General features: G+C 45.7%; 1 protein-coding gene across 1 annotated transcript; it reads right to left on the reverse strand.

Moving 5' to 3' along the window:
• Positions 1–26: 26 nt before the first annotated feature.
• Positions 27–24,230, reverse strand: Slc39a6 (solute carrier family 39 member 6). The gene is made up of 10 exons (XM_052741679.1): positions 23,739–24,230; positions 21,211–22,086; positions 19,630–19,813; positions 18,122–18,291; positions 16,428–16,646; positions 10,482–10,587; positions 6,051–6,428; positions 4,539–4,619; positions 2,473–2,663; positions 27–1,229 (listed from the first exon to the last, which is right to left on the reverse strand). Exons 2-10 carry the CDS (start codon positions 22,075–22,077, stop codon positions 1,077–1,079), a joined length of 2,349 nt encoding a protein of 782 aa, XP_052597639.1. The 5' UTR covers positions 22,078–22,086; positions 23,739–24,230; the 3' UTR covers positions 27–1,076.
• Between the last annotated feature and the right edge of the window lie 122 nt (positions 24,231–24,352).

The following is a 24,352-nucleotide window of genomic DNA, read 5'->3' on the forward strand; positions in this document are numbered from 1 at the left end:
GGTAAGGTGAAAGAGAACACGATGCCTGGCAGTGAGTTGACGCTTTATTTTCTTAAGAAACATCTAGACAGTGCTGAGACAGCCCTAATGTATCTACAGTGCCATACATAAAAGGACGGTTGCTCACAATGACATTTTGAAACACTGGAAGAGAGCAAGTGCTTTCTGAATCCAAGAAGTCAAAATATATTCAGAAGGGGTCTTAACGTCCTCATGTGGATCAAGGTTTTAATACTTGCCACTTGGGAACCTAGACAACCAGAACACCTGATCACATGACTTTGAGTGTAACTTCGCTTGATGAAAACCAGGTCTTCTGGTGACATACATTAGTTACTCATATGGCCTATTTCCATACACAGATTTAAAATCCTAGTTTCTGTCAACTGACACACTGCTTGGATTAACTAAATATATTTAGACTTCTCTATTACATGAACAAATACACAACCAAATTAAGTGTATCAAAAGTGCTCACTGTTTTTACAAGAACATTAACAATCTGGCAGATGTTCACGAATGCACTCTACACTAAATATATCCCTAACACATCTAGAAATCTTCCTCTCTACATTAAAATCAATTTTGTGATTTTTCTAAGGAACGGACACCTCCTCAGGCCTTCAGTTCTCCTTTCCTCCTATTTCTTGGCTGCACTCAGTCCAAGCTGTTGGCATCTGTGGCTCTGTGCCCACCCGTCCTCACCACTAGCAGGTCCGCAGGGGCCTAACTCCAGCAGGGAACTAATGTTAAAGGTGTATGAAAGAGTATTAAAGACACTTCCTCTAAAATATACAGAACATGTCATGCCAAAACATACAGTAAACCGGTAATACTGGTGGATCACACATAGAATTTACATTCCCAAACAGAATAACTTAAATATTAAAACGTACCTTTATGTTACCCAATGTAACTGACTTTATAAGCATAACAAATGGCAAAATTTGATACAAAAATCACAAAATCCACTAGTTTTAAATGCTGTGTATCACAGCATATGAACATATTTCTATCATCTACTCCAACTACAAACAGCAATGTTTCTTCAAGCTACTCTAGGGTTTAGAACCTAATTAGAAATTTATACGAAACACAATTTTATGTTCAAATATGGAAATGAGTAACATAATCCCGAAACCCAGGAGTATCCCAGCATTCTGCAGGAAGAAGTACCCCCAACGGCTGCATCCGTGGTCACTAGCATCATTGTGCAGCATTTCAGGCACCTGAAAGAGGCAAAAGTAAAGCTCAGCTCCCGGAAGTACAGATGAATTCTAGAAGATTCTGTAGGGCAGTGCTGACTGGGCTGGATACAGTATGGGTCAGTTCCCTAGAACTCGACTATTATATGCATGCTGACTCTCTTGGGCACAGACCTGAGCATGTCCTAGCAGCTGATTAGGACAAGGACTATTATGGTATTCTGAGCAGGAAAACATTCACCCCACTGTTAAATGAAAGGTGATATTGACTTCCCTGCTTCAGGTACTAAGGGTCATTTCTAGAATTGTTTGATTGTTTTTCCCCAAGTCAGGGTTTCTCTGTGTAGCCTTGGCTGTCCTGGAACTCACTCTGTAGACCAGGCTGGCCTCGAACTTAGGAATCCACCTGCCTCTGCCTCCTAAATGCTGGACTAAAGGCCTGTGCCACCACCGAACAGCTTAAGGTTCACTTCTAACGCAGAGAGGGGAATTCTCACACTACTTAAAACACAAGTTCAGCAGGAAGACTTCTTCTAGGTGGACTTGGTGACAAAGGAATTTTAAGCGCAGTCTGTTGATGACATTGGCTTGGGCTGGGTTTACTGCGAGTTTACAGACAATTTGGGGCCTAATTCTACTCTACAAAGGTTAAGACAAGGGGTGAGTTTCCACATGTTTCCTAGAAAACCTTGGGTAGGAGAAAGGTGTGTAAGTGATCAACAATGAAAAACAATGAACTCAAAGGGCATTTATACTTTCTTTAAAAGATTTATTATGTATATAGTGTTCTGCCTGTAGGCCAGAAGAGGGCACCAGATCTCATTATAGTTGTGAGTCATCATATGGTTGCTGGGAATTGAACTCAGGACCTCTGGAAGAGCAGTCAGTGCTCTTAACCTCTGAGCCATCCCTCCAGCCTGCATTTACACTATTAACTGGCATCCTTTGGGGTCCAGAATCCCTTTTCATCACTAGAATCTAACACCATTTTTGCAATGAATTTTTTAAAAAAGATTTATTTTTATCCACGTATATGTGGGTTTGTACTTGTACACTGCCTGCAGAGGTCAGGTAAGGGTCAGATCCCCCGGAACTGGAGCTACATGGGGCTGACTTGTAGGTTGTGGGTGCTGGGAACCAAGCCCCAGTCCTCTGGAACAACAGTATGTGCTCTTAGCAGCTGAGCTATCTCTCCAGACCCTGCAAAAATTCTTACCGAATACTTCCTGTTTTATCTGGTCAATGGCCTGACTCCTTGGAGACTTACCATGTCGACCAGGGCGACATACATGAACAAGCCGGCAGTGAGTGCAAATATCCACATCGACACATTTTCTGCATAATGCCCGATGAATATTCCTGTTGCCATTCCAAGGTACGCCAGCATGGCCGACAGGGCATTATAGAGCACAGCTTGCTTGACGGTCATGCCGGCCTTTAGCAAAACAGCAAAGTCACCTGTAACAGAAAACAAAACCCAAGGTAGAGTCACTGAAGATCATTTTCACACACGTCTAAGAGATTTCTCAGATTTAAAAAAAAAAAAAAGTTTGATTTTTTTTTCCCAGGGGAATAAAAAGAAAATATCCAGGGCTAGAGCAGTGTTAGTGACTGTAGTCACGCAAAAGTTTTATAAACTAAACAAATATTTTATCCAACATTTTCTAAAGGCTTCTTCCGTGTCAGTGATGATGAGCACACAAATCTACTGGTTTTTTTTTGTGTGTGTGTGTGGTTTTTTTTTTTTTGTTTTTTTTTTTTTGAGACAGGGTTTCTCTGTGTAGCTTTGGAGCCTGTCCTGGAAGTTGCTCTGTAGACCAGGCTGGCCTCAAACTCACAGAGATCCACCCCCACCCCCCTATCCCCCCAATGCTGGGATTAAAGGTGTGTGCACTACCCTCACCGCCGCCCGGCTTTATGGCTATATTCTTGTCCTGTCTTTAAGGGGGCTGACACTGGAGGAGCAGGCAGGAGCAGCAGTTCAGTAATCCTGAGCTACAAAGTGAGCTTAAGGCTAGCCTGGGCTACATGAGAACCCAATCTCAAAAACACTAGGACAGACAGACAACCACACAACTGTCGATAGAGAGAAGGGTGGTGTAGAACTCACACGATCCGCAATTGATAAAGGCAGCACCCAAGAGCTACTGAACCATGGAGATGGAAATGGTTAAGAAACCTCACAGGGCAGGAAGGATGAGAATGGGGAACAAAAAGGAGACACAGGCTTACTTAAGCATGTGCCAGGTAGAGGGGAGGCCTTCTGAATGGCTGGTATGCCAAGGAAGCAAAGTGAAAACAGGGTCAGAGTGTTTGCGAATGAACACATGCCCATGAGAGGAAACATCGGGACTTGAGCTGGAATCCAAACAACGGAGGGAGAGGTCTCAAATTGTAGTACAACTCTAAGTGCAGCTCACTGACTCCTTTCCTTCAGCCCTAAGACATTACATCCTCGTGTGTGTGTGTGTGTGTGTGTGTGTGTGTGTGTGTGTGTGTGTGTGTGTACACACTCAAGGTCAGATGAGAGGGTCAGCTTTCCTGCCTCTATCATTTCCCACTTTACTCCTTCGAGGCAGTCTCTTACTGAACCTTGAGCTAGGCTGGCAGTCAGCAAGTCCCCCTGAGCCTCCTGTATCCATCTCCCAAAGCACTGGGCTACAGGAACACACCCGGGGGCTGAACTCAGGTCCTCACGCTTGCATGGCAAGTGCTCCTGCCCACTGAATCATCCACCCAGAGCCTGTTTTTTTTAGGTGGTATTCGGGACTAAATCTAGGGTGTCATGCATTCTAGGCAAGTGCTCTACCATGGAGCTACCTACCACACAAGCTAGACCCTCTTTCCTAACTTCCTGACTTAATTTAAGAAGTGTTACTGTATATGCTGTAGTTCTCTTTTGGGGGGTGGTGGGAGACAGGGTATCATGTAGCCGAGGCTGGCCTCAAACTATGTGGCTGAGGATGACCTTAAACTCCTGATCCTCCTGCCTTTACCTCCCAAGTGCTGGGCTGACAGTCGTGTGTACTCTACTGTAGGACCACAGCCACTCATGTCTCCAGTGTGCCAGTGCAGAGAGACTTGGTAAAGAAAGAAAACTACAGAAGAGGCCCAGGTACTGCCGGACAAATCCACACAGGCATTATGTAGTTGTAGGGTAGGAATTCTGGCTGGAAACAAATTTGTGTCCGGAGAGGAAGAAGGGCAGCTAGATGAGCAGACAATGGGAGGGCCTCAGGTTATGAAGAGGCCTGCTAGAGTACTCCTTAGCCAAGCCACTCAGAGCAGCACAGTTCATTCTCACAGCAAAGGCAGTCCACACGCTTCTCTTACCCAATTCATGAGGCAGTTCGTGACAGAACACAGCAACAGAGGTGCTTAGTCCGCTGGACAGGCCCTCAGTGAAAGCAGCACCTGTACATAAAGTCAAGAAAGGCTCGGCTGAAATTTCTGAAACCTTTTCAGTACACAAAAATAATGAAGAAACAATGACAGTTAGATTTTGACTGTGCATAAACACCATCTTCCCAGCTCAACCTCTATATTCTTACTAAAAAAAAAAAAAGTTACAAGCTGAGTGTGGTGACACATTATCTTTAATTATAGTACTCGGAGGAAGAGGCAGGAGAATGTCTGTGAGTTTGAGGCCAGTCTGATCTACATAGGGACCTCCAAGTCAGCCAGAGCTACATAGAAAGATCCTTGTCAATATATAAATATGTATGTATTTTACTTGTGTGCGACTACGGCACTTGTGAGGTCTGGGGACCGCTTGTGGGAGTTGGGATTCTCCTTTCCTCACTGGATGCGAGGGATGGAACTCAGGCAGCAGGTTTGGTGGTTAGTGCTTGGACCTCCTGTGCCATCTCAATGGCCTGTCTTCTTTCTAAAAGGTCTTGGAGCATATCTCACTGGGAAGCACAGGCGTACGTGACGGGAAGGGAAGGGTCATCTGCCTAGCAACGGGCCGCTGTCTACAAACCGGAGAAGGGACTGCTATCATATAAGACACCATCTGAGAATATTAACTAGGTTAGAGGAGCGCCCTCCGCAGTCAGAAGTACAGAAGCATCAGACTTGTGCACATGCATCCTTTAACCATTCCACAAAGAGACTCAAGACAGAGCCCCTCCCATTTAAAAAGCTAATTCCCTCTGCTGACCAATTACCTACAGCTGTGCACCGGGACATTCCTCCTGTGTCAGCCTAAGCAGACTGTGTGAAGGAGAACCAAGGCCTTACTCAGATGCAGCACTCCCTCCTCTACCAGCTTCCGCTGCCCAATTCCTAGTATTTTCACATTTTGTGCCTGGAACTCTCAATATGGCACAAGGATTTAACTTTGTCTTTTCCTTTGGCTAGAGATGAGTAACCGGGATTACCAGGTCCATGTGAATTCCTTCATAACAGAAAAGATCCTACCTCAGAGGGGACATGGATATACACGGGATGCCTCATACACCCTTCATTCATGTTTCAACCATGATCTGAAGACCTCATGGATAAGAACAACTTTTTGTGTTTGTGACCCAAGGGCTGGAATCCAGGGCTCATGCACACTATATAACTGCCCCGCCACTGAGCTAGACCCCAGCCTAAGAACAACTATTGGTAAGTATAATTTAGGCAATAGGTGAGGCACAGATCCCAGATTTATTTGTAACCCACATTCACTAAGTACTTCATTGTCACAAAGTGGACAAAAAATATTTTGATAATTTTGGAAGTCAACATCCTCACCTAACTAATCTATTTTTTTTTTTTTTTTTTTGGTTAAACTTGAATGAACAACTTAATGTGCTATTTCCAGGCTAACCAGCAAGGACCAGCTAGGCAGCAGCATACCAATTGCAAGGCCGTCACTGAAATTGTGCAGCCCATCGCCCATGATCACCATCCAGGCCAATGTGGCAATGCCAGCATCCTTCAGCTCCTCTCGAGAGTAGCGTTGGCTGTGGCTGTGGGGGTGGTGGTTCTGGTGGTGGTGGTGGTGCAGAATATGATGGTAGTCGTGATGGTGGTGAATGAGGTCATCTGACTGGCCTAGTGTGTCATGGAAGTGTGAATGGCACTTGTTCTTGCAGCCCCTGGGCACGTATTCGTTGTAGACTTCCTGCGGGTGTGCATGGGCTATCATAACCTCTTCCTCTTCCAACATTGTTGGCTGCTGGGAGTCAAATGGGGAGGGCTCTTGGGAGTCTGCTTGTAGATAGCTTTCAGGTCCTAGGGATAAACACAAAGAACACTGAGACCAAACGAAAGGCTTTGTGGATGTTCCGCTTATGACTGATCATCTCAGGGTCAGTAGCTCTCAGGCCTGCAGGGTAAGGCAGCACAGCACCGTTGATGAGGAATACCAACGGCTCTAAAGAGTTCTTCAAAGGGAAATCTGTCACGTTTTAAGACGGAGTTTCAAGTGCATAGTCCTAGCACTAAAGAGGCCGAGGGAGGGTTCCTTGAGCTCAGAGCTTCAGGACTAGCTCAGGCAACACAGTGAGAGTGAGATCCTATCTGATAAAATAAAAGGAATTATTATCTTTAAGTGTAATTTTTAATTACATTTATTTATTTATTTTAGCATGCGTGGGGGTTGGCTCATGGCCATGGCATGTATGTAGAGGTCAGAAGACAATTATCTGGAGTTGTCTTGCCTTACATCGAGTGGGTCACAGACTGACATACAGCACCCTCGTCAGCTAAGGCATTCACCTCACTGGCCCTATTTCCTCTTAGTTTCTCTCCTTTCTTTTTCCAGTTAGTTTAATGACCCCCCCCCTCCCCCCCGCACCAGGTTTCCCAGTGAAACAGCTCTAGCTTTCCTAGAATTTGTTTTGCAGACCAGGCTGGCCTCAAACTTACAGAGATCCACCTGCCTCTGCCTCCAGAGTTCTGGGATTAAAGGTGTGAGCTATCACCTCCTGGCTTAATGACTTATTTTAAATTACAGGAAAATTTTCAAAACGGTAAATTCATGTTGATTTTAAAAATAAAAACATCTCTATCAAACTTCTCACAGCCCATCTGGAAGTCAGTCTACTTGAGGTACCTCTGTTCTGCTCTTCCTTTGTGTCAGTGAGTCAGGACTTGTCAGAAACTCAAAGGGAGAGATGAGGGGATCTCATCAGGACACCTAAGTTCCAGCTTCTAAAATTATCTGCAGTGCCTAGGTAGCTTCCTCTGGGCTGTGACAGTGACTTCAACAGTCCTCTGGGTCAAGAGAAAGGGATGTGTACGGTGAACACATTTTTCCATTCCATTTTTTTAAATGTGCATTACTGTTTTGCCATGGGTTTTGGGTTCCCTGGAACTGGAGTTACAGACAGTTGTGAGCTGCCATGTGGGTGGCTGGAGGTTAAACCCAGGTCCTCTGGAAGAACAGCTGATGCTCTTAACCACTGAGCCATAGCTCTAGGCCCCCCACCCACCTCCACTAACGTAGTTTTAAACTCCCTCTTGCAGCTCCCATGATTTTAAAGCTGGGAATACTAAAATCTTCAGTCCCAGCAAAGCCACGGGGCAGGCACGGCTCCCGGCAGAAGGAAGACCCCCTTCCCAACTGTCTAGAGTAGAAGATTCATAGCAGGAACGGCCCAGGCTTGGGAAGAGACCGGTCCAGTTCCACCCCAGCCAGGCTCAGAGCCTATTTTTTGACTTTGTTTTTTGAGACAAGGCTCCATATAGCCCAGGCTACCCGTGAATTGTTATGTAGCTGAGGATGACCTTGAACTCCTGATGCCTGTCATTACCTCTCAAGTGCTGGGATTATAGGCTTGCATAAAACCTGTTTTTTGTTTGTTTTTTGAGACAGGGTTTCTCGGTGGGTAGCCCTGGCTGTCCTGGAACTTTCTTTGTTGACCAGGCTGGCCTGGAATCACAGAGATCCACCTCCTGAGTGCTGGGATTCAAGGCGTGCACTGCCACATGCTCAAAGCCTGGTTTTATGTGGTGCTGTGACTGGAACCTAGGGTTTCAAGCATACTAGGCAAGAACTACCGATAGAGCTACATCCTTATCCCTGAATAAAGGCTTCAAATATTGGCCTTCCATAACTGCCCTTCTGACTACCCCTTAACATATTCTACTTCCTTGTATGCGAAAAGATGAGCTTTTCTTCTCATTAAAAAAACATATGCCGCTGGGCAGCGGCGATGCACACCTTTAATCCCAGCACTCGGGAGGTAGGCGGATTTCTGTGAGTTCAAGGCCAGCCTGGTCTACAGTGTTCCAGGACAGCCAGGACTGTTATACAGAGAAACCTTGTCTTAAAAAAAACCACAAACAACAACAAACAAAAGAAAGTATAGACCTATCAAGACTTCCTTTTTATTAGGTGACAAAATTCAAGGAAAACAACAAGGAAATAACCTTAATTACTTTATCATCATCAACACCAAGAAACATTGACTGGCTGGGCTTGGGGGCTCTTGCCCACAGTCCACACTGATTATCTGCTTGGACAAAGAAAAGGAAACTGTAACAGTAAGGCTGCTCTTTGTCCTATGAACTGTTACCAGTTTGGGGGAGCATCCCTGACCTCCTTTCTGTCCTATTGTTACAAATGTCACTGAAGTCCATCCAGAACACTGAAGAAGGACCAGTTATGGAGAGAAGAATCAATGTGCTTTAGTTGCTCGTTAGAGAGAACCAGCATGCTGGAAAATGCAGAGTGAACTGGCAAGCCTACCCCCTGCAGCAGTCTCTTCTTTCCTCTTAGTCAGGAGCTATCTGTTGAGCTATCCTGCCTTAAGGATTCTGGGTTGGTTGGTTGTTTTAGAGTTCTGCTATGTAGCCCAGGCTGGCCTCACGCTCCTATTCCTCCTGTTTCAAGCTCCTAAATGCTGGGAATATAGGCCCAGCTTTTCCAGATGTTCTGGCAGGCCTTATGAGGATACGGGGAAACATTAGAAAACATCTGCCTTCTAGAAGTTAGTTGACTCTGTAATACAAGTATGCGTTTGTGAAAATCCCTAAACTACACTTAAAACTTGACTCTAAATGAGTGGAAAGCAAAGACACACAAGTTCTTTCATCAGCTAAGAGGAAGTTCATTTGTGGGTCTGTACTTCCCTTCTCAAAGACTCATGCCCCATTAGGAATTCACTGGAACACAACGTGATGCTAAGAAGCACTCACCATGGTCTCAGATGACCTCATTTCAGTTCAGTTCTCCCTTCAGAAGGAAGTGAGAGGGAGCCAGCAATGTGACACTGTGTTCCTGGATGCAGAGCTGGGGGAACACTGAGGCTTGAAACCACAACCCCCAAGACTGAGCGGTTAACAACTGATGGCCCCTCACAGTGGGAGGCATTGGAGGGTGGTGTTGGCCTCTTGCCTGAGATTCCAGCCAGCTGTATGTTACTCTGCCCTAATTGCATATAGCCTTACGATCTCTGGAAGGGGTAGAGTATATGGAGGGTGGAAAGCTAACTTAAGGGAGACTCCATCTATGCAGCTGTGGGAAATTGCCATCCATACTGGGTGAGATTTTTGGGTGCTATGGCTGTTTTGGGGCCACCCATGTTCCTATAAGCTCATAAAGCCAAATAAGCTCATGATTGCCCAAGTTAGGCTCTGGTGAAACCATACTTGGGTTTGTATGGCATTGGCAGCATCTTGGGTGGGTGGGGAGAACAGGCTTTGTTTCTATTTCCCCAGGGAAAGAATTCAGAAGCAAACATTCACACACAAACCCCCCAGCAATGATTACTCTGTGGCAGTTCCATGACTCATGAGAGGCGTGGAGGAAGGCCTTCGACACCCTGACCCACATTTGGCCACAGCCGACACCTGCTCACACGAACTCAGTTCTGTATCTCACAGCAAACAAACAGGATTTCTGTTAGTCTCACATCAACTGAGTTGTCCTCAGGAAATTATCCTGCTTAGAGCCCAGAAGAGCACTCCCACCCTGTGCCACATCTGGGGTCTCTGCTGCATGTGCCCTCCTCTCCCTTCCCCTCCCCTCCTCACTTCCACAGGAAGTTTACAGTGCTCTCTCTACAGCACACCATGCTCATTTCCTGTACCAGCCACCCTGTGGATCCCAAGCCTGCAGAAAATTGCCTGTTAGAATAAGCCTCTTAGACATTTGAATCCTGCCTCTCAGGTGGCTCCCAGCATGCAGTGCAGATCCTCATCTGAGCATTCTCAAGATCATTTTTAAAAATTAGGAGGTACTTTAGGAAACAAACAAAAAGGTCACAGCCCCATCTCTACCAAATGGTCCCAGCTGTCCTATGTCCCAGTGCCACCTGGTCTGAGTCTTGGAAGACTTACGTTCACCTGCATCCACCTTCTCCTCATTTGTGGAAAGCTGGGATTCGTATTTGGACAGCTGCTTCTTTATCTCCACATCCTCATCATTTTCAGGTTTCTTTTGATTCTGAAACAGCCAGGAAGAGCAACATTTTGAAATAGTTGATTTGCTTATGCGGGCAGCTTTCAGTACAGCTGGGGCCGTAGATCAGTGCTACAGCACTTGCGGAACAGAGGTGGGACCCTGGAACAACCCGAAGCAGCGCAACCAATCAAAAACCAGACAAGCAAAAGACACCAGGAAGGCGACAGGGCTGGCCACACCTCAATGAAACACAAGCCATCTCAGACAGGGCCTTGGATGTGTTTTTAGCACCTCTGTGGACTTCTGGCTATAAGAGCTGTCAAAAAGGCACAGGATGCTGAGTCAAGAGAAAAACCACAGTTCATCTTCCTGTGTGGCCTGCACCAGCTACTGTAGCATGGGCTCATGCGGTCGGTCAGCTGGAGCACTTGAGGACTGATGATGCAGAATCCTGGGATGATTCATCCATACGTTAAACCAATGAACTCTACCTGGGTTATGCATTTAGAGCCAGTTACAGCCATTTCCTCCAGGTTTGGTTACCTCTGGGCCACTTCTGTGACACCAAAACCTACATTTTCCGTATGTTTTTGGTATGCAGACTAAAGTACTTTTCCTTAGTAAAACACCATTAACATTAAAAAAAAGATTTAGTTTTCATTTATGTGTCTGTGTGCATGTGCGAAGAGAAGCCAGGTGAGGGGATGGAAGCTACAGGTGACTGTGAGCTGCCTGATGTGGGTTCTGAGACCCAAATCCAGTCTTCTGCAAGAGCAACAAGTGCTTTGAACCACTGGGCCATCTCTCTAGTCCTAGTGTTTTCTTTTAAGTATTTACTACTTAGCCTTGAAATTATCAGTGAGCTTTTAAAAAAAACCCTTTATCCTTTCTTATACATTTTGTGTGGTAATGGGGATTGAACCCAGGTCCTCATGCATGCCAGGCAAGCGTTACCTCTGAGCTATTCCATCAGAATTTTTTTCTTTTTCTTTTTTTTGGGATAGGTTTTCTGTCTGAGCTAAGGCTGGGCTTGGACGAATAGCACTCTGCCTACAACACCCTCTGAGTGCTGGGATTGGGTGTGGGCCACAGGAGCTGGCTATTACTATCTTTGTAACCACTCCTGTGCAAGGCTCCCTGTGTGAGTCGGAGCAATGTTTATGTTGCAGAGGTCTCATTAAACAATCAAGCCTGTGCATTATCTATTTATGTGGAAGATAGTATTTTTAATTATAGAAACTGTTACACAAATATTTATTATTTGTATTACATTTAAATGAGCAAGAGACTCCTAGTCACTAATGACCTGCAGCTATTCCCCAGAAGACAGGAGCTTTAAGACAGAAGAGGACTATGCAATTCTTTGCTTATAATCATTGATACATTTGATAAAAACAAAACCATGGATGCCATCAGAGTGTCTAACAGTAAGACCTGAAGAAGTTTCAGGATGGGCTCTTCAAAAATGCAGCAGTTCAACCAAAATGTAAGGGTGAGCAGGACTTTGGAATGTAGGATGGGGAGGCAGTAGTCTAGATAGTTTTTAAGCGTGAGGGAGGGGCCCCAAACAGCAAAGATCTTTCCCGGAACTGAAAGAAATACATGACAGCCTGAGAGGACTCTCTAGAAGGTGGGTGGGTTAGAGTTCCAGCTGCAGCAACTGCAGGAGGCCAGGTTACGCAGAGCATGCTGGGAGTGGCCTTTGTCTACAGAGCAATGGGAAGTCATGGGAGGACTCTGAGCAGAGGTGTAGAGCACCCCTGCTGTGCAAACAGAGTAGGTGGGGGAAACAACTTAGGCCTGGACAGGAATGACAGACAGCAAGATGGTTGGGGGAAATGGAAAGACTGTGGACATACTGAATAAAGCTTCATCTGGACAGAGCCAGAGCTGGAGGGTTATCACAATGATTCTCTGGCTCCCAGTGAGAGCTGCAGCACTCACTGGTTGGAAGGATTTGTGAGGTTGGTCAAACTGCTGTAGAGGTCTAATGCTACACAGTGAGCATGAGCAGAAAGTCTAACTGGAATGCAGATTTCCCACTGACATGGATGCCATGTGACCGACCACACCTGCCACATAGATACTCTGGGGGCACAGTTTGGACTTCCTAGGGAAAACACCCTCTTGCTTCCGACACTCGTCACACGGTGAAGTACTTTTTATTTTATTTATCTTTATGATGGAAAAAAGAAATTAAGTAACACCAAGACCTGAATGATCTCTAAAAAAATAAACCCACCGGGCAGTGGTGGCATACTCCTTTAATCCCAGCACTCGGGAGGCAGAGCCAGGCGGATCTCTGTGAGTTCGAGGCCAGCCTGGTCTACAGAGCGAGATCCAGGACAGGCACCAAACAACACAGAGAAACCCTGTCTCGGACAAAAAAACAAAAAACAAAAAACCAAACCAAACCAAACCCCAAACAAACCCAACATTTTCTATGATGGGAGAAGAACAGGTAATGTTTGCAAAACAGGTGAAGACTATCTGGAGTACCTTCTGCTGTTTCATAAGCATTCGTCATCATCTACTCCGTGCCAGACTCAAAGAGGGCAGAGAGAAGTGCACAGGACACAGACGTCCTGGATCTTCATGATTACGTTCTACTGGATGTCTTAAAATAGAGATAACCCAGCTTCCCTGCGGTGAGCCTGAGCAGCAGCGAGATCACACTGCTGCTGCCCTTAGAGATACTGGTACAACACACGGTTCACAGTTCACTAGTGGCCTGTCAGAGCTGGGAAACAAACCGCTGTATCTGACGTAGTAGTCCATCCTTTAGAATCTTGTTATAGAGCGCCAGGATAAACGGCAGTTTAAGTATAAAATTGAAGTAAAAACTGAACACTAGGGCTGACGAGCTAGCAGTGGATAAAGACACTTGCTGTTAGGCTTGAGCTCAATCCCTGGGACCCATGTGGTGTAAGGCAGGTCATCCTCCTGTCTACACGAGTGTCACGGCATGCACGTACATGCCCTTCCTCACATGAAGGTAATTACCTTTAATCCCAGCACTTGGGAAACAGAGGCAGGCAGATCTCTGTGAGTTCAAGGCCAGTCTGGTCTATAGAGGAAACAGACAGCCAAGGGCTACACAGAGAAATCCTGTCTCAAAATATATAAATAAATGAAACAAAACAAAACAAAAAACCACAGTAAAAATTAACTAAAACCTCACAAGTCAAATCCCAAGTATCCCCTAAGTGAAAAATGAACAAATTTTAAATTATTTTCACTTTTACGATTTCTAATTATGTGTATGTGTGTGCCTGTGTGTGGGTATGAGAACGTGAGTGCAGGTGCCTGTACAGACCAGAGGAGGGCATCAGATTCCCTGGAGCTGGAGTTACACGGATACTCGAAAACAAACTTGGATCCTCCCTAGGACAGTATATACTCTTAATGTGCTCTCTAGCTCCATGATTATACTTTTAAAGCTAAGAATTCCAAAGGATATAAAGAAATAGGACATATCTTTCAAGCAGTCTAAGTGTAGCAATGGAAACAGCCTTTGGACATGACTTCGGACATTAAAATGAAGTGGCTGAGCGGGAGCCTTGGCTTGGTGGTTAAAAGCATTTGTTACCCTTTTAGAGAACCTGAGTTCAATTCCCAACACCCACATGGTGCTCATAACCACCTGTAACTCCAGTCCCAGGGAATCTGATGCCTTCTTCTGATTTCCACAGGCACCAAGAACACATATGGTACACATACATACATGCAGGCAAAATATTCACACATACAAAATAATAAATAATAAAATCTTTTAAGATTTCAAAAAAGAAAAGAATGAAGAAGCTATTCTTTCATTTGTGTTGTCTTCTGAGACAAGGTCTCATATAACCCAGGCTGGCTTCAAACTTGGTATGTAGATGAGGATGACCCTGAGATCTTAATCCTCCTGCCTCCACCTTCCAGGTGCTGGGTTACAGGCATGTGACATCATGTCCAGCTCTCGAGGAAGTTATTTTGATTAAACTGTTCCTTTAAAACTTGGGTCCACTGAACAGAAGGTTCATATTTGTAATAGATGATTTTTTTGTTGTTGTTCATTTTTGTTTTTTGAGACAGAGTTTCTTTGTGCACCAGCACTGGCTGTCCTTGAACTAGCTCTGTAGACCAGGCTGGCTTTGAACTCACAGAGATCTGCCTGCCTCTGACTCCCGAGTGCTGGGATTAAAGGCCTGTGCCGCTGCCACCACCACCTGAAAACTATGTTTTGAAACACGTGTGTCACTATATGGTCCAGATTGTCATGAATTCATTTATGTAGTTCAGGCTGGCATTAAACTCTGGATGCTCCTTCCTCCAGATCCTGAGCACGGGGGTTACAGGTGTGTGTCACCCTGCCCCGCTTACCACAGCAAAGTTTGGAGTGTAAAATCCCTAAGGGTAAACACTCACAGGACAGAGGCGGCAGCAGTTCACACAGCGTTTGTTGTTTCCCACAGTGAGCCTGATGCTCACTCAGGGCCAGCTACGCTTCATTTTCAGACTTTTCTATGCCAGCTCTGCTGGTTGTATAATTGCACAACATAATTACATGTTGCTCAAACTCTGAAATGACAGTGAGAATAGTTACTTCTGCGAACACAGAAGCTGAATGCATTTAAGATTCAAAGGCAGGTTCTGACATTAAAAAAGGGAAAAAAAAGGCTAATTTAGGTAAGGTGTCCATGGTTTAAAATGTAATACTTTAAAAATCTAACATCTACATTCAGGATAGCTCTACAAGTATATAACCTCTTGTTCAATTTTAGAGAAACCAAAGCTGGAAATTGTAGATGAGCTATAGCATAGGTATAGATAAAGACATTGGACTCACCACGATCCACCCTTTAAAAAAAAAAAAAAAAGTCCTGAATCAATTGATGAGCACTTGTCTTGTTTTTAACTAAAAAAATTTTTGAGATAGGTTTCAGTAGCCTATCTGGTCTCCAACTCATATGCAGCTGAGGCAGGCTCAGGAGTGCTGGGACTAGTGAACGCCACGCTCGAACTCAGCATTTGAAGAGTTCTTCTGCCAGTCTTCTGCCTGAGCTGTCTGATCACGTCAGATTAGAGGCAGACCACCTTATGACTGAAGGTGTGATCAGAAACAAGGAGCCTCTACTTGGCTTCAGAATGTTTTATGGTCCAATTTGCAAAGGAAACACTTGTAAGTGATGAATCTTTTGAAACACAACAGAACCACAGCTACAGTGCAATTAACTTAAAACCAATGACTATTTAATCACAGCACCAATACATACTGATGATATGTGGTCTTAGAGAACACTGTGGTCTCTAATACCAGGCCTCTGCTTTGGGTTCAGTCACATATATAAACAGACCTTTAGCTTTCTCTTCGTATCCCCAAGAGATACAAGGAATAAAGAAGATTGGAAACTCAGGGTTGGGGCTAGGAGACCGCTCAGTCAGTCAACTGATTGTTGTGCAACCATGAGGACCTGAGTGTAGATATCCAGAACCCGAAAACTACGTTGTGTGCCTGTGATCCTAGTGCTGGGGAGATAGAGACGCGAGGATCCCCAGGGCTTCCTAGCCAAGTTGGCAAGCTCCAGGCTTGGCAGAGACTTGTCCCAAATAATAAGGTGGAGAGTGACTGAGGAAGACACTGATGTTAACCTCTGTCTCTATTCTAACACACGTGCACAGAAGGCGGGCGGGCGGGTGGGCAGGCAGGCCAGCTGCTCCTCCAGGGTTATCGAGAAGCAGACTTCTACATGAATACCTCTGGGGCAAAAAGCACCTTAAAGGTATTGAATGCCTCTCACAAAGATTACAGATTCTGGGCAGGCTATCCTGAGGACAGCAGAGTGCCACTCTAAGTAAGTGTCTGGTGCACATACAGTCCTTGGTGACTGGAGCCTTACCTTTTTTTTCTTATCTTTAAATTGCTTGATCAACGTGAGTACGTGTTCCACAAGAAACATGAAATATAGGCCCCCTAGGGCTGTCAGACCTTTCCATGTGGAATCAAAATAGGTGCTTTCTTCTAGGTTCTGAGCCGACAGGTGACTGAACAGTGGGCCTCTTTTCATTTCCATTGCTGGTTCTTCATGGCTATGACTGTGGTGGTGACTTGCATGAGACTAAAAGTGAAATAATACACAGTTTTTAAGTCATCATTTCACGTCAGAAAAACTGCCAAATATGAAGTCATTCAGAATTAAGAAATTAATGGAATACTTTAGAGTTGAGGAGACATTAAAAAAAATAAAGAGGTTAATGGACAGCTAGCTACTTAGAGCTTCGTGAATACTACTTGCTGGGCACCTAACAGAGTGGGTCTATTTGGTGTAAAGGCAAATACACCCCATAGTGACCATCATAACTTAGAAATAATTCTCAATGTCTGACCTGTTACCATGGCCACAATTTAACACAGACTTCACATCACACAGTGTCTACTACTTACAGGTACCACTTAGAGCCTCCTACCAGGCTCATCAGATCAGCCTTGTAAGAAGACTCGTCAGTGCATAGGGATGGGCCCTGCAGGTGTCTGAGAACCTGGGCAGAGTGTAGCAGTAACGAGCTGATTCTGGTTCTGCCAGGGAACCAACCAGGTGTGCAGCATCCTAGCAAAGGCCATGGGGTCCCCGCTATGCATAGACGACTTCCCGCAGGTTACCACCTGAGACACCTGACATTTGGTAGTCAGAGAGACAGCCCCTCAGAGTAGTTTTCATTTTGAGTCCAACATGAGATTGCCAGTGTTCTAGGAAGGAGTAACTTCCCCTTTCCACGTGTCAACTTTTCTTTTTTCAGTGCTGTGTATTGAAGCCAGGGCTTTATTTATTTCAGGCAAGTGCTCTACCATCAAGCCACATCCTCAACTCTAAGATAAACAAAAAAAGTGACCTCCAAATATTTCCTGTTTGTGACTTATCCCAAATACTTAATAAAAAGGCCCGTATGTTAAAAAATTCATGCCAGATAGTGGTGGCACATGCCTTCAATCCTGGCACTCAGGAGGCAGAGGCAGGAGGATCTCTGAGTTCGAGGCCAGCCTGGTCTACAGATAGAGTTCCAGGACAGCCAGGGCTACACACAGATAAACCCTGTGTGGAAAAAAACAACTAACCAACTAACCAACCAACCACCCAAACAAAAAACAAAAAAAGAAAAAAGAAAAATTCATTCAGGTCACAAAGTATGAATCTCTAAACATACAAATTTAACCGTGAAGGAAACCTAAGTTTCGCGGCCACACGAACAGGCACACACTTTAAATCTGTGGCAACAACAGGAAGCAAGCAGCTCCCACTGCGGCAACTGTCACAGTGCTTCAGATCTGAGCAGGATTTCTCTCCTTTAATTAGTGAGTTCAAAAACCTTAGTCTGATTCGGTAGAGTCTCTAACAGACAGAAACAAAACAACAAAACAAAAGTCCCACTGAACCTTGTATAAGTTATCAAATATATTTTAAAAATCAACTTTTCCAAACAAAAATTTTAACCTCTGAGAAATACCAACACCAAGAGTCCGAGTGCAACCTCAACCCTTGTGCTTTCGATGTGTAAGGATAAACACAGCAGGGGATGGACGTCTCGCAGAACTTACATGTGGGAGAAGATGTAACAGAGCATCTCCACTCAGAGTCCCGACGGCTAGCGCCACGAGGAAGCTCAGCAGGAACTTGAAAAACACCCGGTTCATGAGTGGCACCAAGATGACCCCCAGCAGGGACAGGAAGCTGATGATGGAAATGGCTATGAAGCCTCCAAGCCAAGCTGTCAAACCAAACAGAGCAGAGGGAAGTCATGTCATCTGCAAACTGAGAGGTTTCCGACCAGGGCGTTAAACAGCAGGTAAGCACAAAGCAGCTGCATTAAGGGCACCCTCACAGCAATCCTGCCGCATTCAGGGTACCCTCACAGTAATCCTGCTGCATTCAGGGTACCCTCACAATAATCCTGCTGCATTCAGGGCACCCTCACAGCAATCCTGCCGCATTCAGGGCACCCTCACAGCAATCCTGCTGCATTCAGGGCACCCTCACAGTAATCCTGCTGCATTCAGGGTACCCTCAGCAATCCTGCTGCATTCAGGGTACCCTCACAGCAATCCTGCTGCATTCAGGGCACCCTCACAGCAATCCTGCTGTAGGCCCAGATGGAGAGCAGCTGCATTCAGGGTACCCTACAGTAATCCTGCCGCATTCAGGGTACCCTCACAGTAATCCTCTGCAGGCCCAGATGGAGAACCTCATACACAAATAAAGAGACTTCAAGATTAAGAAGGTAAACCTCGTGGAAAAAAATTGTTTTGAGACAGGATCTCACTATGTGGCCCTGGCTGGCCTGGAACCCATAGAGATCCACCCGCTTCTGCTTCCAGAGTGCTGGGATTAAAAGTGTATGCTACCATGCTTGGTTTTAGTGGAAAAATCTTTAAATGGGGATTATAGGAAGAGAAAAAGTTACAAGGATGAACTCTACCTTACTTGGGACCCAAGTGGGGCTTTCATTCCTAGAACAGCTGAGCTATGAAACAATAGAGGGAGGCAAACTTCCTCAGTTACCAAAGCATATATTTCTTCCTCATTATAGTATCTTCCTCCCTGTTTTCTTATCCCTTCCTTACTTTGAGACAGTCTCTATGTAGACCATGGTGGCTTTGAACTCACAATCCCCCTTCCTCAGCTTCCTCAATGCTAGGATTACAGCTGCTAGCATACAAGGCTTTATTTGCCTAAAAACATATTTATTTTATGAATTTGTGTATGCTTGAATATATGTCTGTGTGCCACATGCATGCAGGAGCCCTCAGAGGTCTGAAGAGGATATTGGATCCCCTGGAACTGGAGTCACAGATGGCTGTGAGCCACCAGGTAGGCTCTAGGAACTGAACCAGGTCTTCTGCAAGAGCAGTCAGTGCTCTTAACCTACCCCCATGCCTTTTTAAAGGAGGCAAATGCACTTTCAAAATTTATATTCAGAACATTCAGGGCACAGAACAACTAGTATGTTGTATCTAGAGCTACAATGAAAAATAATCTCAAATATAAAGGGAAGTACACATAAGTATATCTACTAAAAACTATTCTTATGTAACAATGGCAGATTTACCTATTTGTAAAGAATAGGTCTTCTGAGGGATTTCCGCCTTCTTCTCACTTGCTGTATGAATCAGACAAGACCGAGCATCAATTTGATTGATGATGGCTGGGCAGAGATAGTTAAACTCCGTTGCATTCAGCAGGACCTGGATGCTCATGCCATGGGATGTCAGCAGCTTTGTTGCATTGAAACACTGAAGGACACAAGGCAGTAACAATCACAGAGAGAAGTCCCCACTAGGAGACTCCAAAATGTAGTCTGACTCATCACCCTTAAGCTCTACTGAAGCTACTTTGTTGACAAAATTAATGCGAGTTAAAGTCGGCTTTGCCTTCAGCACTTTGGAATCTGCCTCTAGTAGCCTGAAGAAGATACTAAGTCACAATGATGGTATGTCATTCTCCCCTGACCACATCACAAGTCACCAAGGGAGAAAACCTCCCGTGGAAGAGCTTGGGGATAAGTGGAGATTCACAAGCCTGTTAACTCATTGTTTAAAGCTATTAAGGAAACGAGCTTTAATTTCGAAATGGGATTCATTAGAGATTGAGAAATAGGTTTGGGGACTAATGCCCTCCGTCTTGGCCCAAACAAGCCCAAGACATGTTGCTCTTCCTGCTATGATACTACTTGCAAAAACTCAGCTCAGCTTTGTCTATGTGCCTGGCAACATGATTCTCTTCAATGAGGGATTTTTAAATTATACAGATGACTCCTGCAGAGGGCAATGCTGGTTAATAAAACAAACCTGTCCCAGCAGGCAGATGCGTTCAACAGTTTAATTGGATGACAAGCTTAGTTTGAAGAGAAACTGCTCTATGCAATTTAACACCCCCCCCCCCCAAAGCTCATCTGGTTATAGTATCTGTTTCTCATCTTCTACAAAGATATTTCAGACTCTCCCAATTCTTAACCAACACTACTCAGAACAACTTCAGTGTTGCCATGGCTGTGGCCATTCCTATGATTACTCCAAACTTCATAGTCATATACTGACTTGAATGAAGTACCTACAGTTGATCATTAAAGACTAACAACTAATGCTTATTTTTTTTTTTTTTTGGCCTGATATTCATTAGCCAAAGTAAATTATGTAGCACTGGAAAGTTTATTTTAGAAAAGCCACATGATCTGGGAATTTTACTACCTGACATTCTTGGCCCAACTTGCTCTACCTTCAATCACTCCCCAAGCCACTGTTGGATCTTTCTGCCAAGAAGAGACACACGGGTGCTCTTGTGTTCTCAGCACCTTAACCTTGCTTTTCCCTAAAACACGGATTCTAAGTCTGGCTCCTGCAGCTCCCCCATTGTCTATATATTAACATTATTTATCCTTAACCTTTCTCCACAATTAACCTTGGCATCTTTTTATAGTTATAATAAACTGTATCAGAAAAACTCAGCAGGCAGGACTACTCTCCTGGACAGCTAGTCCTCAAGGATGTTTATGCTAGTCTGTACACTGTGAGCCAAAGCCTTGCTGAGAAGGAAGAAAAGTCCCTTTTGTAACAACTGTTTTATTTTATTTCACATCAATCCCTAGAGGGGACAAACAGGTGCATTAAATACTGCACAGCATTTATCTTACCTCCTGAATATTGTCATTCGTGTTTCGGGAATACATAAAGCTCTTTCTGGGTTCACTCACAGACTCGTTGGTTTTTCTACTGGCTAGCCGACTCAGTCGACCCACTCGGCTCTTCTCTGTGATGCTGGGTGGGGTAGACGGGTTTACATCTTTGGGGCGTTTCCCAGATTTCGGAGTCTCTATGGTCTCTAGAAACTGAGTTCCTTCAGAGACAGTGTTGTACACAGCTGAGGTCGCCTCACTTGTGATGACATTCTCCTTGACGTTCCTTCTACCATTCCCGTGCTCTGGTGGGCGAGAGCCTTTCCCTTGGCTGGTTCTAGGACTTTTACCTGGACTATCAGAGTCATGATCTGGGCAAAAGGCTTTCCGATTGTTTTTACCAGCAGCATGGCTGCGGTGGGAATGGCGCTCGTGGTCAGAGTGATGTTCATGGTCAGAGTGGTGCTCATGGTCAGAGTGATGCTCATGGTCAGAGTGGTACTCATGGTCAGAGTGATGTTCATGGTCAGAGTGATGCTCATGGTCAGAGTGATGTTCATGGTCAGAGTGATGATCATGGTCAGAGTGATGATCATGGTCATGGTGTATGTGGATTCTTTTAATCTTATCTATGCCTATGTTCTGAAGCAATTTTCTGAACCCTTCCACTGACAAGGAATCATTCTCTCCATATCGGTAGAAAAGCTGTTGCAGATGATGTCGCTGCATGGTAACCGCCAAGTCCATATTAATGCCAGATTCCCAATTTGAATTAATTTTCTCAGTGGTCTGAGAGAAGGCAGCTGTTGCTTGTAGTTCATGAAGGGGATTCGTGACCCAAAGGGCAAAGGTCAGGATCATGATTACAAATAAATTTCTGGCCATTGCACCTTCCTAGAAAAGAAAAGGGGGAAAATTCTTTACCACACTTCTAAAACAATTTAAGAAACTTCATGCTGAAAACTGATGCCTAATTTACACTGTCACCGTTCACACAGCACTGTTTGTTCTGACCAGGGTAGTATGAGGTACTGTGGAGACACAGAGAACTAGGAGCCTGGGGTCTCCCCCTGCATGCTACAACACCTGAAGCAAATGCAGCACAGTCATGAACAGAGAGACAATAATCAGTCCTGCGGAGGCAACAGCCGGAGGAAAAGATCCATGTGCTCACACACACCGTCAGCTTCTCACGGAGCTGAGAACTACAGCTCAAAACCAAACCTCAGCACACCGACCATCACCACCATTTCATAAACAGTTACAGAAAACAGGCAGAAAAAGAAGAAACAACAGTTGCAACTGACACTTGGAATTTTTAAAAAGTGGTTTCATTTTCCTTGGACACACATCCATGATGTCCTTTATTCCCCACATAATTTTACCAAGTTTTTGTTGTTGTGTGAATCAAGTTATTTTCTAGCCATCTTCAGACTGGAGCACACACAAGAGCGCTCCTCACCTCCACTCAGCAATGAATCAGACCCGATTTCCCATCAGTGCTTCGAGATTTCCCAAGTCTTCTGAATGACTGCATAATAACAGTTCTTTGAGCAAAGTCAATTAAGCTTCATGAAAACACACTACATTGTTCTTCACTTGCTACACATTAGCTAGAGAACGTTTTATCACATGTCTGGAACTCAAGGCCTATGCCTGAAAGGGGAGTCCTCACTCCTTTTCAAGTGGAGCTTGAAAAGCAGAATTCATTTAAGCAGAGGCAGTATAGTATAGTCAGATCTTTGGATGGATGTTAAACCATGTCTCTAGCAAAAAACACTGAGGGATGTTCAACCATACAGGAGCAACAGACTACCATTTTCCAGGCAGTTCCTTGGCAGGTTCTCACATTCATGACCTCATCTGAAAAGCCGGTAATATCTATTTGCAAGGACGAGTTACACAGTGGAAGTGCTTGTTAAACTCCCCTGTTGCCCAAGTGCTGATTATCATACTAGGCACCCAGGTAAATGGAGGCACACACAACCAGCTAGGACCAGATTCCTGCAAACAATCTTCGGGACCTCACATTTTGAGAATTCACATGATAGGCAAAAAAGACTCAAGAAGAAATCATTCCCGGGGGAGAAGCGAGTCACTAGATGGGTGGGGCAGATCTGGCCTTGAGCCAGAGGAAGATGCTGAGGGCCGCAGACCGGTTCCCGGATCTCCTTATAGGCCAAGTCTGCCTGTGTGGAAAACGCAAGCAAGCCACAAGAAGAGGCCTTGAAAAAAGGGGCAGTGGAGAAAACGGAAAAGCGCACAAAGCTTGCTTGTGAGGGCTCCTGTAATGAAACACATTAGTAGCTTCCTTGAATGTGGGTGAGAAGTTAAATCATCGCAGAAAGTCCCTAGTTTTGGGTTCCCAAGCCCACATGGGGACTCCAGGTTGGGAGGGGAAGCTATCCAGGGCAAGCAGGGGCTCCAGGCGGGGCCCTCGCAACATCTCTTCTCCGTTGCCCTGCTTGGCCCCTGCACCCCTTCTCTGCGGATCCGGGCCTGCGGGGCTCCTTCCTGCCGCCCCGGGGCAGTCGTGCAGAACTCACCTCTCCCGAAGTCCCGCCGCCGGGTCCCGCGCGCAGGTTCCCCGAGGGCGGTCCGAGGGGGCTGGGAACCAGCCCGGCTCCGGTCTCCGAGAAACCTTTACAGGGCGCGGAGCATCGGCGGAATCATGAGCCAGTCCACCCCTCGGTCCCAGGTTGCCGCGCCTCCTCCAAGCAGGACAATCGGTAATTACCGCCGCCTCCCGCTGCTACCAGCGTGGCGCACGCGCAGTGCAGCTCCGGAGCCCCGTCTGCCAAGACCGATCCGCTTTTCCGCGTGTTCTCAGACGCCACGGGCTCGCCGCGATGGAGGGGCGGGCGAGGGTCCTCTCCTCGCGCCCTCCCGCTCCACCGCCAGGACCGCGACCCAGCCGGGGCCGCTGTGGGCAGCCGAGCCGGATGGAACCGCCCCTGACCGCCAGCTCCTTCGAGAGCGACCCGCGTCCAGCGGTCGGGCCTGGCCCGCGCGCGGAGCAGCGGTCGGAGAGATGCGCGAGGCAAGCAGAGGCTACGGGGTAGAACCACGCCAGCGGGCGGGGGCGTGGCCGGGAGGCGTGGCTTGTGGGGCTGGGCCGTCTTAGCCCCGCCCCGGCTCCTCGGAAATACGGACCGGCTGG

This window comes from Peromyscus californicus, unplaced genomic scaffold (assembly GCF_007827085.1).
Source record: "Peromyscus californicus insignis strain IS unplaced genomic scaffold, ASM782708v3 Scaffold_17__1_contigs__length_78620276, whole genome shotgun sequence".
NCBI lineage: Eukaryota > Metazoa > Chordata > Mammalia > Rodentia > Cricetidae > Peromyscus > Peromyscus californicus.

Bases quoted from the DNA above. Each gene is read 5' to 3' on its own strand.
- Slc39a6 (XM_052741679.1), bottom strand. From the start codon at position 22,077: ATGGCCAGAAATTTATTTGTAATCATGATCCTGACCTTTGCCCTTTGG. The intron at 10,588-16,427 runs GTAAGGCTCCAG...TGGCTGTTTCAG, and splicing joins TTAAAGATAAGAAAAAAAAG to AATCAAAAGAAACCTGAAAA. The intron at 2,664-4,538 runs GTAAGAGAAGCG...TTTCTGTTACAG, and splicing joins CGAACTGCCTCATGAATTGG to GTGACTTTGCTGTTTTGCTA.